General features: G+C 36.4%; 1 protein-coding gene across 1 annotated transcript in view; it reads right to left on the reverse strand.

Annotated features, from left to right (window-relative positions):
- Positions 1-17,047, reverse strand: part of LOC127453247 (thrombospondin type-1 domain-containing protein 7A-like) — a 173,482-nt gene that overhangs the window by 96,182 nt on the left and 60,253 nt on the right. Inside the window, exons 2-3 of the mRNA XM_051719495.1 lie at positions 11,424-12,279; positions 2,718-2,966 (exon numbers count right to left, since the gene is read on the reverse strand). Of these exons, the coding sequence (XP_051575455.1) occupies positions 2,718-2,966; positions 11,424-12,279 (1,105 nt within the window). The remainder of the gene's footprint in view (positions 1-2,717; positions 2,967-11,423; positions 12,280-17,047) is intronic.

Consider the following 17,047-nt stretch of genomic DNA (forward strand, 5'->3'; position numbering starts at 1 on the left):
TAATCTTTAAAAAAAAAAAAAAAAAAAAAAAAAAGGTCTTGTAGATTTAACATGCTAAATTAAGATGGAAATTAAGGAAATTAAAAATGTAGTTTTTTTCTTATAGATCTTAATTTGAACTACCCCAATATTAATTCTTAAAATCCCCAAATCGTTTACTCTATGCATAAACCTCTACAATGTGTTTTGATTAGCCACTGGCTGGTAAATTTTCACATTTAACTCGTCAGTGATTGAGAAGTATAGTGGCAAAGAAGTCTAGCACTGAAATCCTTTAACTGCATATTGAGATTTAAAAATTGGGTTAAATCTGTTATATACAAAGTGTGTCCAAAGTAGGGTTGAAAATAATAATAAAAAAGCCTCTATATGGCCAAGTGTGCTCATTAAAAAGCAGAAGGATGTCATTTAATGAAATAATATACAGTCACATGCTGCACGCCACAGTATGAATAAGAGGCACCTCTCTACTCTGTCATCTCCTTCACAAACACACAGGCACGCACATGAACACACACACACAAATGCAACACACACTACTAATGCTTGATTTTCATGCAGTGTGTCCAATAGTATCCACCTGCAGAGCCACAGATCAGTGTGTTGAGTGTATAAACGGCTGTGAACGTTGTAGCTCGGAGATTTCAACTCATGAGTCACGGAAAGCTTGATATAGCGAACCCTTCACAAACAGGAAGAACTTCAAAGATCTTTCAAAATAAAAGACCTGCTGAAATGAGAGCTCTATTCAACTGATTGCGGGAAATTGAAGAGATTACGACAGAAAAATATTATTACTGTATAAAAGTGTAATATTCAAAGCAGTCACAATAATACTCATAGTAACAATAAAATAATATGAAATGGTTATAAGTATTATTATTTGTAAGCACTATCACATAAGCAAGTTTACAGCATATCAGCATGTTGTGATTCAGCCATGGCAGCCTTTTGCCTCAGGTAATCAGATTGTTTTCATTTAATGTTTTCACTAATACTGTAAAGCTCTGTTGGCCATTTTATATATATATATATATATATATATATATATATATATATATATATATATACACACACACACACACACACACACACACACACACACACACACACACACACTACCGGTCAACATTTTTAAAACACTTGACTGAAATATTTCACATGATCTTAAAAATCTTTTGATCTGAAGGTGTATGCTTGAATGTTTGAAATAAGTTTTGTAGACAAAAATAAAATTGTGCCACCATATTAATTTATTTCATTATAAAACCAAAATTGAATTAAAAAAAAAAGTTTTTGAAATTGATGACTTGGACCAAATAATAAAGAAAAGCAGCCAATAAGTGCCCAACATAGATGGGAACTCCTTCAATACTGTTTAAAAAGCATCCCAGGGTGATACCTCAAGAAGTTGGTTGAGAAAATGTCAAGAGTACATGTCTGCAAATTCTAGGCAAAGGGTGACTACTTTGAAGATGCTAAAATATAACACAGTTTTGATTTATTTTGGATTTTGTTTAGTCACAACATAATTCCCATAGTTCCATTTATGTTATTCCATAGTTTTGATGATTTTACTATTATTCTAAAATGTGAAAAAAAAATAAAAAAAAAAAAAAAATATATATATATATATATATATATATATATATATATATAATATATTTTTAAATTATTTTATATATATATATATATATATATATATATATATATATATATATATATATATATATATATATATATTGAAGACAGAAAAATATAACTACTGTATAAAAATGTAATATTCAAAAAGTAGCAATAATACTCAATAACAATTATATAATTATATCAATTATATAAATGTTATTATATAAATGGTTATTTTATTATTATTATTATTATTATCTTTAAGAAATATCACAAATGCAAGTGTTTTATCAGCATGTTGTGATTCAGCCATAGCAGCCTTGTGCCACAGGTAATCAGATTATTTTTTTCATTAATGATTTCATTAGTACTGTGAAACTTTGTTGTGCAGATATATATATATATATATATATATATATATATATATATATATATATATATATGATTTAAGCTGTATCAATTCGATTAAACACCGTTTGATTATAACAGTTAATTAAAACATTAACATGGAATCCAGACAATTTAAAACTCATAATATGTATCTGTGACACTTTATGCAGTTCTTTTAATCAAGTCATTTTCTGTGTAATTTAATAAAAAATCTGAAGCTTTTTATTTGCTGATTATAGTATTGATTTAGTATCGATACCGAGGTACCAGGGCTGATATCGTACCGAAGCCAAAGGTTTGGTAATGGAGCAAATCGGGGTGCAGACAGTTATTCCATCAATGTGTGCTACCCCGGCGACTTTCGCTGTTGCGCACTGTCTCTTATAAACGCGTCTCTCGCTGACCATGTTTGGATGCGCTCTACAATATGGAACAGCCTTTCTGAGGGCCCCCCCTCCAGTCCGGCCAGGCCCCCCCTCAAGCCCGGGCCCAAGACAAAAGGTCCAGTTGTCCCCCCTTATCGGCAGCCCTGTATATATACAGTATTCATTAAGAGACTGTAAAATCTGTCTCAGTACCCAGCCCTAGTGGAAACATGTCATCAAAGTCTGTGAGAAGGGTATGTTGGTTTGGACACTTTGTTACCAGCAACTCATTCACACAGACAATAGCTTCTGTAAAAACTTGTCTGTGGTACTTACGTGGAACAGGGTGGCACCCCATCCCCTTGAGGCTCACAGATCTGACTCTCCTCCAGCTGGGGGCACTGGATACCTCCTCCAGCAGGAAGACGCAGCACCTGTCTGCTGCGGGAGTGCATGCCCTGTGGGACACTGGGGTCAGAGCATGTCTTGGAGCAGGGGCTCCACTTGCCCCATTCAGTGGTCACACAGTCTTTGGGCATCAGGCAGGACTGGTAGGTTTCCGGAAGACTCCAGTGGGGGCACTGGCTGATACAGGTCAGAGGTAAAGGAAGACTAGTCAGTCAAAACAAGATATTACTTTTAGCAAGATGTTTATTTTAGCAGTTAAAAGCATAGTTCAGATGTCAGGCAGAATAATAGCCTTAGTCATCATTTACTTTCATTGTATGGAATAAAATATGCAATGGTAGTGAATGGTGAGGCTAACATTCTGCTTTTTTGTTCCATGAAAGAAAGAAAGTCATACAAGTTTGAAAAGCCATGAGGGTTAGTGAAACAATTAAAAACTGTTGTGTGAAGTATCACTTTAACAAGATCACATTTCAGGAGAAGCAAAATTTTTGCATCAGGCCATACTGAATTTGCAAAAATGTGTAATGGTATTTCCATGTTTTTGGTCATGATATTCTTACATATTCTAATATACCTTGTTGTTCTTTGAATTATTTGCATGGTACAGTTTATTCTACAGAATTCTGTTTATGCAGTTGGACAGGGTCCCCTTCCACTCACTCTAATTGGTCCTAACTACAAAACAACGCAATATTATTTTTGGGAACATATTTTAATGTTTTAATTGCAGTAAAATACCATTTATTACCACAAAACTCTTTTGTAAATGTTTAATGTGTATCTTTTACTACATCTTGTCAGAAACATTATGTTAGAAAGTAAGTCAGATGTTAATTCAGTAACTGCTCTGACTGATTCAACAAGTGATTCATTAGGCTGATTCAAAACAATAACTCAAGAGCTTGTGAGTCTTTTTTTTACCAATTCATTAAAAGAACCATCACATAAGTTGCTCGTTTGTAAATCAGATTACAATGGTTGTGCTGTACATTTGTTTTTGCAAATACAATGCAATTGAAAAGCGTATTTAAGATTGATTTATTTATTTATTACATTTACTCACAAGGCAGATAAAATACTTTTTCTTCTGCAGTGGAGATTAAACGGTGCAGGAAACACTGCTATGGTATATGAATAAGGTTATCATTCACTACAATGGTATTTCTCAAAAGTACCATTGTACAGTATTACCAACTGATAACATCACTGTACCATGGTCAGGGCCGTAACCACAATATACATTGAGGGGGACATGTCCTCTCCAATAATCAGATATGGCCAGATTGTCCCGCCAATAACTGTTATCCTTGTTGCTGTTCTGCTGCAGTCCAATATGCATCGCCATCTAGTTGTCATTAAGTTGTTGCAGGAATAACATTAAGGTTTAAAAAAGTTACATTTTTAGTGTGCTCAGAAGTCTAACACCACTTGTCAATGTCATTTGAGACAGCCAATCAAATTAATGAAGGCGGGAGTCGCGGGACTCAAGTTTCAGAAATTAAGCGGAAACCTCATGGATTATTCCAGCACTGCGCATCAGCAAGCAGTTCATGTTAAGAGTGTTAGTGTCTAAGATGAAAGTATCAACTAAACATGCAAAATTTGACCGCTGTTTTATGATTAAAATGTTGTACCAACCAAAAGTAATTTCCAAGGGTGTAAACTAGTCACCATTTGGCGAGATTCGCCGTTTTGAATTGAAAATATGTCATGTACAGTACGTAATTCGATTGTTATTCATAATTGTGAATGTGAAAACATTAACGGAGTAGTTTTCAGCATGTCAGGCTTAAGATAAAGCGCGAATGTGTGTATAATGTAAAGGAATTGAATGAATGTGGTAATCTGGCAGCTTTTTAGAAAATTCACGACATTGTCTGAGAAAATGATCAATAAAACAAAGTAGAGCGTTATCAGCCTCAGATTAGAACTGTAATTTGAGGCTTCCATTGAGTTTTTAGGTTGTGACAAGGACAGACTAGTGTCATATATTTTTAGTGCAAATATTATTAGGTAATCATTAATAATCAATTTAAGATTTTCTAAATAATTTCTTTGTCTTTAATTAATTCTGAATTTTGTACAGCATCTCCTAAGAGTCCTCTTTTTATAAGAGACCATTTTATCCTGAGTATGTCCTTGTCTGGTCTGTGCTCAAAAAATGAGCCACCAGTTAAAGTAGTTCACCCAAAAATGGAAAATGTACTTTTACTCACTTATTTACTCACTCTTATGTTTTTCAAAACCCATTTGTTTTTACTTTTTCTTGGAACATAAAAATTGATATTTCAAACAGCTCTATTCCATAGAATAACAGTTTATAGTGGGCAGGAGTTTTCAGGATTCAAAAAGGACAAATACTATAAATCGTAATTAAAGGTTCAGTATGAAGACATCATAACAGTAGTCCATATGACTCGTGCACTATATTACAAGCTTTCTGGGGCCATAGAAAAGCTTAGTGTTGTATGGACTACTTTTATGGCATTTTAATGATGATTTTTATTTTATTTTTTTCATCTTGCGTCTTGACAGCAGTGGTCAAAATGAAGTGTTTTTGTATGTAAAAGAGCATCGTTAGGATTCTTGAAGAAAAGATTGGTTTAAGATTCTATGGGGGGGGAAAAAACAATGAGGCATAACTTGAGGACAGTTATGGTTATGGCCTTGACCATGGTACCACAAAATTACTTTTTGGGTGGGTTTAACCACTTTAATAACATGTTTTTGTAACTTTAACTCAATTACTGCGATGAACAACAGCTTTTGTAATTGCTCCAGTGGCCAGCATTTTGATGCTGAACAGTGTAAATGCAGCATTTTCTCTTTGTCTGTTATTTGCTCCATAGGCAATGCAGCTGATGAGCTATTAGAGCTAATTACAGCTTGTTTCCTTTCCACCGAAGCTTCATTTAGCAACTTCTCATTTAGGTGCCACTGCTGCCAAGCTCACCTCAGGGCAGCACGGACTCTTAAACACACAAACTTCAAAGCTGGAACTGTTTTCCACCCACTCTTAACCCAGATTAAGACATCTCTAAAACACTTACAAATCTGGCAACATAATGCTACCATACCATAATGCTACCATCACAGCACAACACTTCCTGAGGTGTAAAAACCGTAGTGACTGTAGGTATTTGGCAGAAATACAAAGATAAAGAATGGCAGTCTGTTGCTGGATTAAACGGTGTTATAAATTAAATAGGGCTAATTCCTTTTGATACTATCTAGGCAATGTAGCTAACAAATTATATCTCAATAATTTGAACCCTTTTGAGGAAATTCATTCACTATATAGCTTGATGTATATATATTGCCTCAAATGGCTTAAAATAGTTGATATATATATATATATATATATATATATATATATATATATATATATATATATATATATACACATACACCAACAACATTTAGCCACAATATTAAAACCACCTGCCTAATATTGTGTAGGTCCCCCTCGTGTCGCCAAATCAGCGCCAACCCACATCTCAGAATAGCATTCTGAGATGATATTCTTCTCACCACAATTGTACAGAGCGGTTATCTGAGTTACTGTAGACTTTGTCAGTTCTAACCAGTCTGGCCATTTTCTGTTGACCTCTCTCATCAACAAGGCATTTCCGTCCACAGAACTGCTGCTCACTCGCATGATTGTTGGTGCCAGACAGGCTGGTTTGAGTATTTCTGTAACTGCTGATCTCCTGGGATTTGCACGCACAACACACTCTAGAATTTACTCCGAATGGTGCCAAAAACAAAAAACATCCAGTGAGCGGAAATGTCTTGTTGATGAGAGAGGTCAGCAGAGAATGGCCAGACTGGTTCGAACAGACAAAGTCTACAGTAACTCAGATAAATGCTCTGTACAATTGTGCTGAGAAGAATAAAATCTCAGAATGCTATTCTGAGATGCGGGTTGGTGCTGTTTTGGCGGCACGAGGGGGACCTACACAATATTAGGCAGGTGGTTTTAATGTTGTGGCTGATTGGTGTATATAACATTTTTATCATATGAACAATCCAACATTTCTAAAATGATAAAGCCAATGAATCGTTGAATCAGAGATTTGGATTGATTCAGTGAAACAGACCGTTTGAACGGATTCACATAAATTAATCAAGCTTACCAACTCCAACTGCACTTTTCTACTAAAGTTAAATCAGCGAAGCTATATAAATATTGCTGTCTTAATGCTTTCATTCGTGTGAATGGCGAGGCAAGAAAGGATCGCATAACTAATCAAATATGCCATGTATTTTGTAAACTTAACTGGCCAAATAAAAAGTGTATTAAAATCATTGTGAATGTATCGCCCTGCCCTTCATGGGACACCCTAAATTGTACGATTATTTGGTCATGTTCATGTCATGTTGATTGGTACTGTGTGTTGTTGTTTTGCTTAAATGTGCACTACTGTATCATGAACTTCACATTATTTATTATATGCACTGCTTTCATAAAAAGGGTTATGCATTTTTGTGAGTGATTGTTTTCAGCTTATTGATAGAATGAGGGAACAGAGTAATTTCAATTGAAATGAGAATGATGTTTCTCTTTTAATGTAAGAATAATTCAATTGTGGGAATTCAAGAAATTCTCTGTGCAGTGGCAGGTCTATTATGAAGAAGTCCATCAAATCCTGAATGAAATTAGGGCATAATATTCTAAATTAAACAATGCTGTTTCACGCAGGACCTTTTGGTAAAGCTAAGCAAAAGTCTATGATGTACAATGTTTCGTTTGATAGAGTGCTTGTGTAAATTCATACAGACAAATAAAAAAATAAAAACCCACAAATACCAAGAAGTAATACCAAAGCACAAATAGATCTGATGTCTTTAAAGATATTACACTGACACTGCACTGAAAAAAGTAAAGTAATGAAACAGAATAAGAATGGTGTGAATGGATTGTTTTGAGATCTATTGGGCGATCGCAGAGCAACTGTATCAGAAAAAGTGTATTCCACTTTCTTGATCTAGCAAAACAACTATGAATATTTCACAAGTCAAACATTAATATTAATGCTCCTGGGGGTATGTCAGCTGTTTATGTGATTCCATTTAAATATATATTCTTACCACAGCCAACCGTTAGTAATAGATACCAGATTAACAAGAGTTGCTGGTGATCGGCTAGTCTGTAAAGGGGAAGATTATCAGTAAATAATAACTTAATTTTTGGTCTGTTCCTCAAACAATGCTATCATATTGCTTCAAAAGGCTTGTAATAGAGCATGAGTCACATGTATTACTTTCATAATAATTTTAATATGCTTTTGGGGGGCTTGACAATACAAAAAGTCATCCATTTTTGTTGTATGGAAAAAAAGAAGCTCAGATACTCTGCCTAACATCATCTTTTGTGTATTTAGGAAGAAAGAAAATAATACGAAGTTGGAACGACATGCGGGTGAGTAAATTATGGCCACATCTACACTAATCCGTTTAAGTTTGAAAACTCTATTTTCAGTTTCCATCGCATATTAGTGTGGATGGCCTAAGATTACATCACATTCTATAAAACACATTCTTAATGATTTTCTTTAAACATTTCCTATTTTCTTTACCATGAACAAATAATAAAGGCCGAACACTACCAATAACCTGCAAGACTGCAGAACAACTTTTAAAATGACTATAAAACAATTCATACTCAGCGGAAAGCGCTGGCATACACTCCTGCGGTGTCACAGACTTTGCTGCCGGGGAATACACAGTTGTCATCTGTACAGTTGAATTAGACATCAAGCGTGGGCGTGCATTGAAAGCGTGGCACAGACCCAAACTAGTCACGTAGCCGTCATTCTCTTACCGTCAGCCCCTGATGGAGTGTACAAACAAACCGGAATCCCGAAGTTTTAAGACTCATTTAACCACTATTAGCCTGAGGTCATTTAGTGCACCAACAAAAATAAATGCAGCTCAAGAGAAAGTAATGCATAATGGATTCTCTCTTAATGCAGACATGGCAATGGCCTGTTGTTATTTAATATAAATGGATGTTCTGTAGATTGAGAAAGCCTCGTACTTAGTATGAGCACATATATTAGACCATATTTAGAGTAGACGCTGTGGCTGGGGAGTAGAAATGTATAAACCAGCAGAGATTTTGCTATACCGTTTCGATATGTATTTGCATTTGTATGCAAATATATGCAACAGTACTTTGCATATACGCAATAAATAAATGCATTAGCTATTTTACAGTGGCTTTGAAGACGGATCTAGTAAGAACTATCTGTTTAATAATTGTAGTTCTACTATTTTGAGAAATAAACTCTGTCTTTTGTTTTTAGTCAAGTGTTGCATAGTATAAAGCTGCTTGATGTCAGACTTATTCAAATGAGTAATCTTATCCTTTGTTTTGTTACCATCATGAAAAAAAATGAAGAGATGTGTCTCATAATTTGTAAAGTGTTTAATTCAATGAGATATACAAAATTAGGCATTTTCAAATGGATATTTAATATATAGTATAAACGATTATTTTGCTGAATTTGCATCTCATGTTACAGTGATGCAGAATTACTTGAACTGTGATAAAAGATTTTGGTCATACAGTATATGCAAATAAAAATCTTGCAATGCTGAAAAAATACATCTTTGCATTTGTTTTGAATGTTTGTTTGTAAGCAACTTTTACAATTAAAAACAGCTGTTATTAAGTCTGATCAATATCAATTATTACTATTAATGTGGTGAAATTTGTATTTACCTGTATGCAATAAAGACATTGCTTATCATCTAAAACAATAAGTTTAGCTGAGTTTCGAACCTCAGTACTCTTACACCGAAGTTGACTTATTATTCCTAATGAATGTTAAATAATCCCGAAATATTTACATTGTATTATTCTTATAAGCAGGGTTTCAACTGAACAACGCTATGTTAACGCACTACCGACTTCAGTTCAGTTGTTACACGGGATAAATAACTGTTGCAAAGTAGACTTAAAATGTTTAATTTAAGAACAATAAGACATTAACAATATCAAGACATGTTTTCCACACTGCTTTTCACTAAATGAACACAAAGAAGTATAAAAAATTGGGGTGGCCAATGGGGTGGCCAGGCTTCTGTCCAGTGGGGCCACTGCCACCCCTGGTCACCCCTCTAGCACACACACACGCAACACATTTTCATGCAGTGTGTCCAATAGTATCCATCTGCAGAGCCGCAGAGCAGTGTGTTTAGTGTATAAACGGCTGTGAACTCTCAAATGACCTTTTTCACAGCTTGTGAGTCACGGGAAGTTTGATATAACAAACTCTTCAAAAACAGGAAGAACTTCACAGGTCTGTCAAAATAAAAGTCCCACTGAAATGAGAGCTTTATTTAACTGGATGTGTGAAATTGAAGACATTATGACAGAAAAATATTACTACTGTATAAAAGTGTAATGTTCAAAGTAGTAGCAATAATACTCATAATAACAATAATATAGTATGAAATGGTTATATTACTAGCATTATTATCTGTAAGCAATATCACAAAAGCTGAATATCAGTACTGAATATCAGCATGTTGTGATTTTTTTTATTTGTTGCCTATCGAGTTAGTATCAATACCAAGGTATCAGGGCTGGCATCGTGCCGAAGCTAAAATTTTGGTATCGGAGCAACCCTATGCTGCATTGTTGTTTTTTCAGAAGGGCTAACGAATCAAATTATGAACGTTTACAATGTATTTTCGTTATTTTTGGAAGGCGGTATGATTAACCAATACCTTTCAAGGAATGGTTTATTATATGTTAAATACATATGCTTTAACTTTAAATATACGATTAATTCATTGCATTGTTTAATCTCCATTTACAAATTAAAATGAAGTAAAATAATAATAACATTAACAATGTTAATAATAATAATAACAACTCTCAACTTCTCCACACTTAAAAAGGTCATGACATGCCTTTTTAATTATTTTAATATGTTCCTTTAATAGGTTCACTTATAATATAATGTTTTTTTGCACAAAAAACAGTCATATATTTGTAAAACATGATCATTTTCCACCCTCATTCTGACCCTCTGTCAGAAATGCTCAGTTTGGGTGCTGCTTCTTCTTGAAGACTTGACAGTTAACGCCCACTGTTATGATTGGCTCTCTGCTCTCTCCTTGCCATCTCACTGATCACTGCTACTAGGCAGGGTTACAGAAGTGATTAAAGGTAAAGTAGGTGTTGATGTGTTGTTGTGGAGGCAGTCAGATGCTAATGTCTACCACAGTGTGACATCACAATGTGGAGGAAGTAAAGAATGAGTCGTTTTGGCAGCTTGATTTCAACAAATGCTCTTTTTGCAGTTTGGAGGAAGTTTTGAGTTCTGAAACTTACAGTATGTTTTTATGGTACAACGACTTCTTGTTTGTTAAAAGATCAAGGAAAATTGTATTCCTTGTGTCATGACCCCTTTAACAAAGGTACAAAAATTGTCCCTTTATGCCACCCTTTGCAAATTTTCAGTTTTACTGTGCCGGTACGGGCCATTTTAGTCTGGTTCCTAATGTATCCCTTTAAGATAGTATGATATATTGAATGAATTGCACTTCCATGTCTCACAACCTCATTTTCATTCAGGTCAAAATAAACTTGTGAACTGCCTGAGAAAAGCTACTCACCTGAGTGATACCATACTCCCATTTCGATGAACACAAACCACTTGTCGAGACTGGTAGCCAACTTCGATATTCCAGAGGTCGCCCTCTGGTCGGTTCAACCGGTTGCGGTTGCGTTTGTTCTTGATGAGCTCGTACATCTCCGGGTCTCTGTTTCCCTTCCTCTCTTTGCCTTTGCGCCATCGGGCCTGGCGAACGGGACGCGCAGGGGTGCCAGAGGACTCTGGTGGTGATGTTGGAGATGAAGAGGGCAGTTTGCACTCGCTCCATCCGCCCACCCTCAAATTAAACACTGTTTCTCTGCCTTCACAAGCTCTCGGCGCACACGTGTGGAACTCTGTCAGATTGGGGCAAGGAAGCCCGCCGAAAAGTGGTGGAGCTACCACGGAGCGAATGCGGTTTTGCAGGCCCAGCCCACATGTTTTGGAGCATGTGGTCCAAGGGGTGAACTCGGTCACCACACAGTTCTGAGGGCACGGGATGAGACAGGCCTGTTCCTGTCGGGGTTTGGGTTCAAAGTACTCACAGATGGCATCGTCAGCCGGCGACTCATCCGCTTTAAGCGCACAGTTTACCTCCCGAGTTTGGATGCCCTCTTCGCCCTGCGAGCATACGCCTGTGTGCCCAGCACCAGTCCGCAAGGATATGGGAACACACTGGTTCCACGGACCCCGTCGCCAGTCGTAAAGGTCCTTATGCCAGTCACATACACGGAAGCAGCTCTGCTGATTGGCTGGTCGTGTGGACTGAAGGCAGTTGGTATGAAGGGTGGTCCAGCCCTCCATGTGAGCGCACCACACAGCCCGGCTTTGACTCCCTCCTGGACCGCACTCGCTGCCCATACACCTGCCCCATGGACCTGTGGACAAGAACACACTACAAGTAAGACAACAATGTCTAAGTGCAAATTCACTGAATGCAGTACCAGAATTTAACTTGTTTTTAACTGATCATTTTTCCCTCTGTCAAAAGTTCTGAAATCTCATTTGAATTCACCTTAAGATTAAAAAATGAATCGTTTGTACACATTGCACCAGGTTTGACATCACTGACACCAAGCGGCATTGGTTCTCGAATGTGTATGCATAATCGTGTAGGCACACCAGTTCAAATATGTGGAATGGAGAATGTGCTTTTAGAGTTGCAACAGAAGGGAATATTGTCAGTGAATAACGACTTCACACATATTGTATGGATTAATAAAACATATACAGTATATATACATACATATATATATATATATATATATATATATATATATATATATATATATATATATATATATATATATATATAGTGCATAGCTGCATGGACTACTTTTACATTGTTTTAATGATGCCTTCTTGGAGCTTGACAGATGTGGTCACAATGAATGAATATTCATGAAGATTGCTTTTAAAACATCTCCTTTTGCATTCCACAGACAAAATAAGAGCATACAGGTTTGGAACAACAGGAGGTTGGTAATCTAAGTGTTGTTTTGGTTAAGTATTTGAACGTGGAGGGATTAATCCATCAAAATTAATTAAGTCTTAATCACAGCTCAGTACCTGCTGCTTTTAGTACTGGCATCAGTATTTTGCTCCAAATGAAGAAGAGGATATGCATCTCAAACAACCTCACAATTAGCTCTAATTTTGTGATCATGACAAATGCAACAAAATCGAAGCGATTCTTGATAGCAAACATTTCTAAACATAGTGCAACATTATTTATGGCTATAAAAATCAAGGATTAATATAAGACCAATACTTATCAATTATTATTATTATCTAGACAAACCAAAACTGGTTTGCTGGTCTTAGCTGACTCTCGGCCAAGTCAGGCTGGTCTGCTGACGGACTTTATTGGGGTTTTGGGCACTTTTGAGCTGGCCAGGCTGGGAGAGACCAGCTAAGACCAGCAAACCAGCTCAAACCAGCTGGAGACCATGTTGACCACCTGAAGAACAACTTGGTCTGAGAGACCAACTTTAGCCACCTATAACTAGCTAAGACCAGCAAACCAGATGTTTTTTTTCTTCAGCAAGGAAGCATTAAAAAAGCTATAAATGTAGTTATAAATAAATGCAGCTTAATAAATAAAAAATAAAAAATGTCACAGAAGCATTACCAACGGAGATAAAGAGAACTGTGATTGTGCTTCAGGGACTGAAATTTAGACCCACTTTAGAAAATGAGGCTTTATTACCATTAATTATCACTGTATTGTATTAGCTGTATCACTAACCCTCTTTCCGTCTCACATTCCCCATAGTTTACTGCATCATAAATTGTCCTCTCTGTAATAACAATTATAATTCATAATAACAATTCATTGGAGAAGGTTTTTGCTTTAAAAGTGGCCCAACAGACTTCATTATGTCAAACATGAGCAGGGGAAATAGAGGGTGTGGCTTTTGTAAAGCACAGTTGAAAGTAATTCATGAGCATTCTGGACCTTAACATGATCATCTAATAATATAAAAAGCTAGATTGGTGCCTGCCTGTGCAAAAATCTATAGGTGCATTCCAATTGACCAATTGTAGCCTGCGAAGTGGACGGTATTCAGTCATCTTAAGTGAGATTCCAATCCAAAGGGAGTGTATATGTTTATATGGAAGGGCACTCCAAACGGCATAGGGAATAAATGTATATTGATACATCACTTCACAGTAATTGGAGAGGGAAATTTACCCACCAGACCAGTCATTGCGAACCATAAAAGTACTGACGTAGTTTGGCTAAAATAAACGCTAAAATAAAATAAACAAAAGGGGTTTAAGACACTGCCACTTTAATTATGCCTAATTCACAACAGGTGTGCTTTCCATGTGGTTGTAAGCGAGTACAAAGTGCACCGTTACATCCATTTTCATAACAAAAGGTGATAAGAAGACACACTTATTATAAAATAACCAAATAGCCTTTATTTTTTTACATTAAAAAGCAACAGTCATTTAACTTGCGTGTTACAAGTCTGGAGAAATATATTGATTTAAATATATGACAACACAATTGTTATAAGAATACACATGGATGTATTGTATAAAATTATATATATTTATACAACAGTTAGTTCTGGTCCTCGAATCTGTTTGGACGAGAGCTGTTCCATGAGTACTAAAGTCTCAGAACGTTAGCACTTTGACTCTTCACTATTTGTATCACTCCACTTGTGTTTTGTCACAATTGTCCCTCACTCCATGATTGCTCGGATTACTACTACACTACTACAGCTGGGAAATACAGTTAAACTAACAGCTTCAGCATTTAGACTTATCACAGCTGAGAGACACAGCAGGCGGAGTAATCAAAAACATACTCAAGGCGCTTACCTTTTACCAGAGATTCCGCACTGGAAGGAGTTATAAATATTCAACATGGCGGAGGAGAAAACGGTTTCTATAGTGAATGACTCTTGTGCACCGGCTACCAGAAATACTCAGGGGGGACCCCTACTCATACGGCTATTTTTACACAGAGAAAATACAATGTATTTGACCAGTATTCTATTATCTTCAGCAAGCTGACTAACACCACACTACTGCTTGGGAGTCGCAACAGATGCAGGAAATCGCACAAGTTCAATAGCTCTCTCTCACTCTCTCTCTATCTCTCTCTCAAACACACACACACACACACACACACACACATATATTCTTGTTTCTCCAATAACCTCTAAGAAACAGCCCAAGTCATTGTTACCAGTTGTAAAGTGACACTTTTGAATAAGAAACAGAGGCATGTGCGCATCTTGTTTAGCAGTGGCAGATCCTGATCCATGCCGTAAGAAAGGAGTTCCATGCACAAATGCTTTTTGATGTGGCAGTCCTTAGTTTTTCCTTATTTTTTTAATTATTTGTTCTTTGAACTGTTGTATAAAAGCAATATCACACTCGCAACCCTGCTGTATGGCCCTTAATCAGCACGGCTGTGATTAACTGCAGCATTCGGCCTGGCCTATTTACAGCCATACTGATGTAGGGCCATACAGCACTACTGCTCGTGTGATATTGATTTAATGTGAATGTAAGGTTACTTATACTACATTTATATATGTATTTACACAAGTATATTGTGTCATCTTTAAACCCGTAATCTGCGAGACTCAAGTGTTGTCTGTGTTTGATGACGTTTCAGGGTATTCCAAATGAACTAATTGCTAGATGGTTACTTATTGACCCAAATCTAAAGTGCCAGCATGATATATATGTCACTAGATATGGCTCAGGTCCCTCCTTCTAGTTAAAGCTGAAGTGTGTCATTTCTGCACCACTAGCGTCACCAAACATAATTGCAAAAATAATCAGTTTTCAAACAGATTCCAGAAAAGTCCCCCTGTCTTATATTGGTTGTACAAACATATAGTCCCACACAAAACTGACATGATTGGTTAAGTCTAATGTTGCTGTTTCGAGTTGGACGGGTCACTCAAATACACAGAACAAGGTTTTGATAGCGCCAGAACCTTACAAAAATTGAGAGTTCTGGCAAACTTGCTGCCAATTTCCCGCAAATTCGCCACTCATTACTTTCACATGCAAACAAGCTTTGCGGCAAACTCTTTATTGTCACCAAAGGTTTGCTGCAGGTTCACCACTACCGGTGAAGAGCTTCAAACTTCTGGCAAACATTTGTGGCGAATCGCAAGCTCATTTGCTTGTGAAAATAATTAGTGGGAAATTTGCGCAAGTTTGTCAGAACTTTCGATTTTTTGTAAAAGGGAAGTCATACTGTGGCTCAACCTATGAATGGCTTACTTATGCTGTAGTTAACTCTGGATATTAAACTAAGAATTTTAACATGTAAAACATTAGATACATCAGCTTTAACACTAAAAACATACACAGATCCTGATCATGTAATACTTTTTGCACAGCTGCACAGAGAACAGTTCATAGAGCTGGAGAGATATCACATCATCCAGTTCTCCGTTTAAATCAAAGATTTAATGGCTGTGCGTCATATAACAACGGTGGGTGGGAGCAGAACGGCTGCAGCTTTCCTGAGGCTAATCGTCTTTGTTAAATGCAGGAATACCAACAATCCCCGCAAAATAGCTCACTGAAAACAAAAAAGAGATTTTTCTTTCATGTCACTCAAATCCCCCACATGGTTAGAAAGAGGATATTTAGACAGAGGTGATCTGTGAACGTGAAGAGGTGTGAACATAAATAAAACACTCTGAAATATGCAAAATAAAGGTGACAATTTGTTGAAATATCCTCCTATCTCAACTTACAGTAATATGGAGAAATACCTATATGTATACCAACTGTAGGTTGATTCCCACAAAAAGTGTAGCACTGTGGTCTCTGGCACAATCAAAACATTGCTCTGTTTGAAAATTTTTGACCAACCCAATACAGCAACACTGACTCAACAAATGGTGTAAGTTTGGGGCGGGACTTCAGATGGGAGGGTTTGAGACTTGTTTGAAAACAGCCATTATTTTTTTCAATTCTGTTTGGTGCTGCTAACACTTCATCTTTAAACATTCACATATCCAGTGCGCATAGTTGTGTATCCAGATAATAAATATCCAGATACACTGAACTTTGCATTTAGGGATGGATGGTATAAGAGGAATATACTCTGCTTCAGTTGAAATGTTTTTCCTAGTACAAATTTTGCTATACCACATA

The sequence above is a fragment of the Myxocyprinus asiaticus genome, chromosome 15 (genome assembly GCF_019703515.2).
Source record: "Myxocyprinus asiaticus isolate MX2 ecotype Aquarium Trade chromosome 15, UBuf_Myxa_2, whole genome shotgun sequence".
Classification (NCBI taxonomy): Eukaryota; Metazoa; Chordata; class Actinopteri; order Cypriniformes; family Catostomidae; genus Myxocyprinus; species Myxocyprinus asiaticus.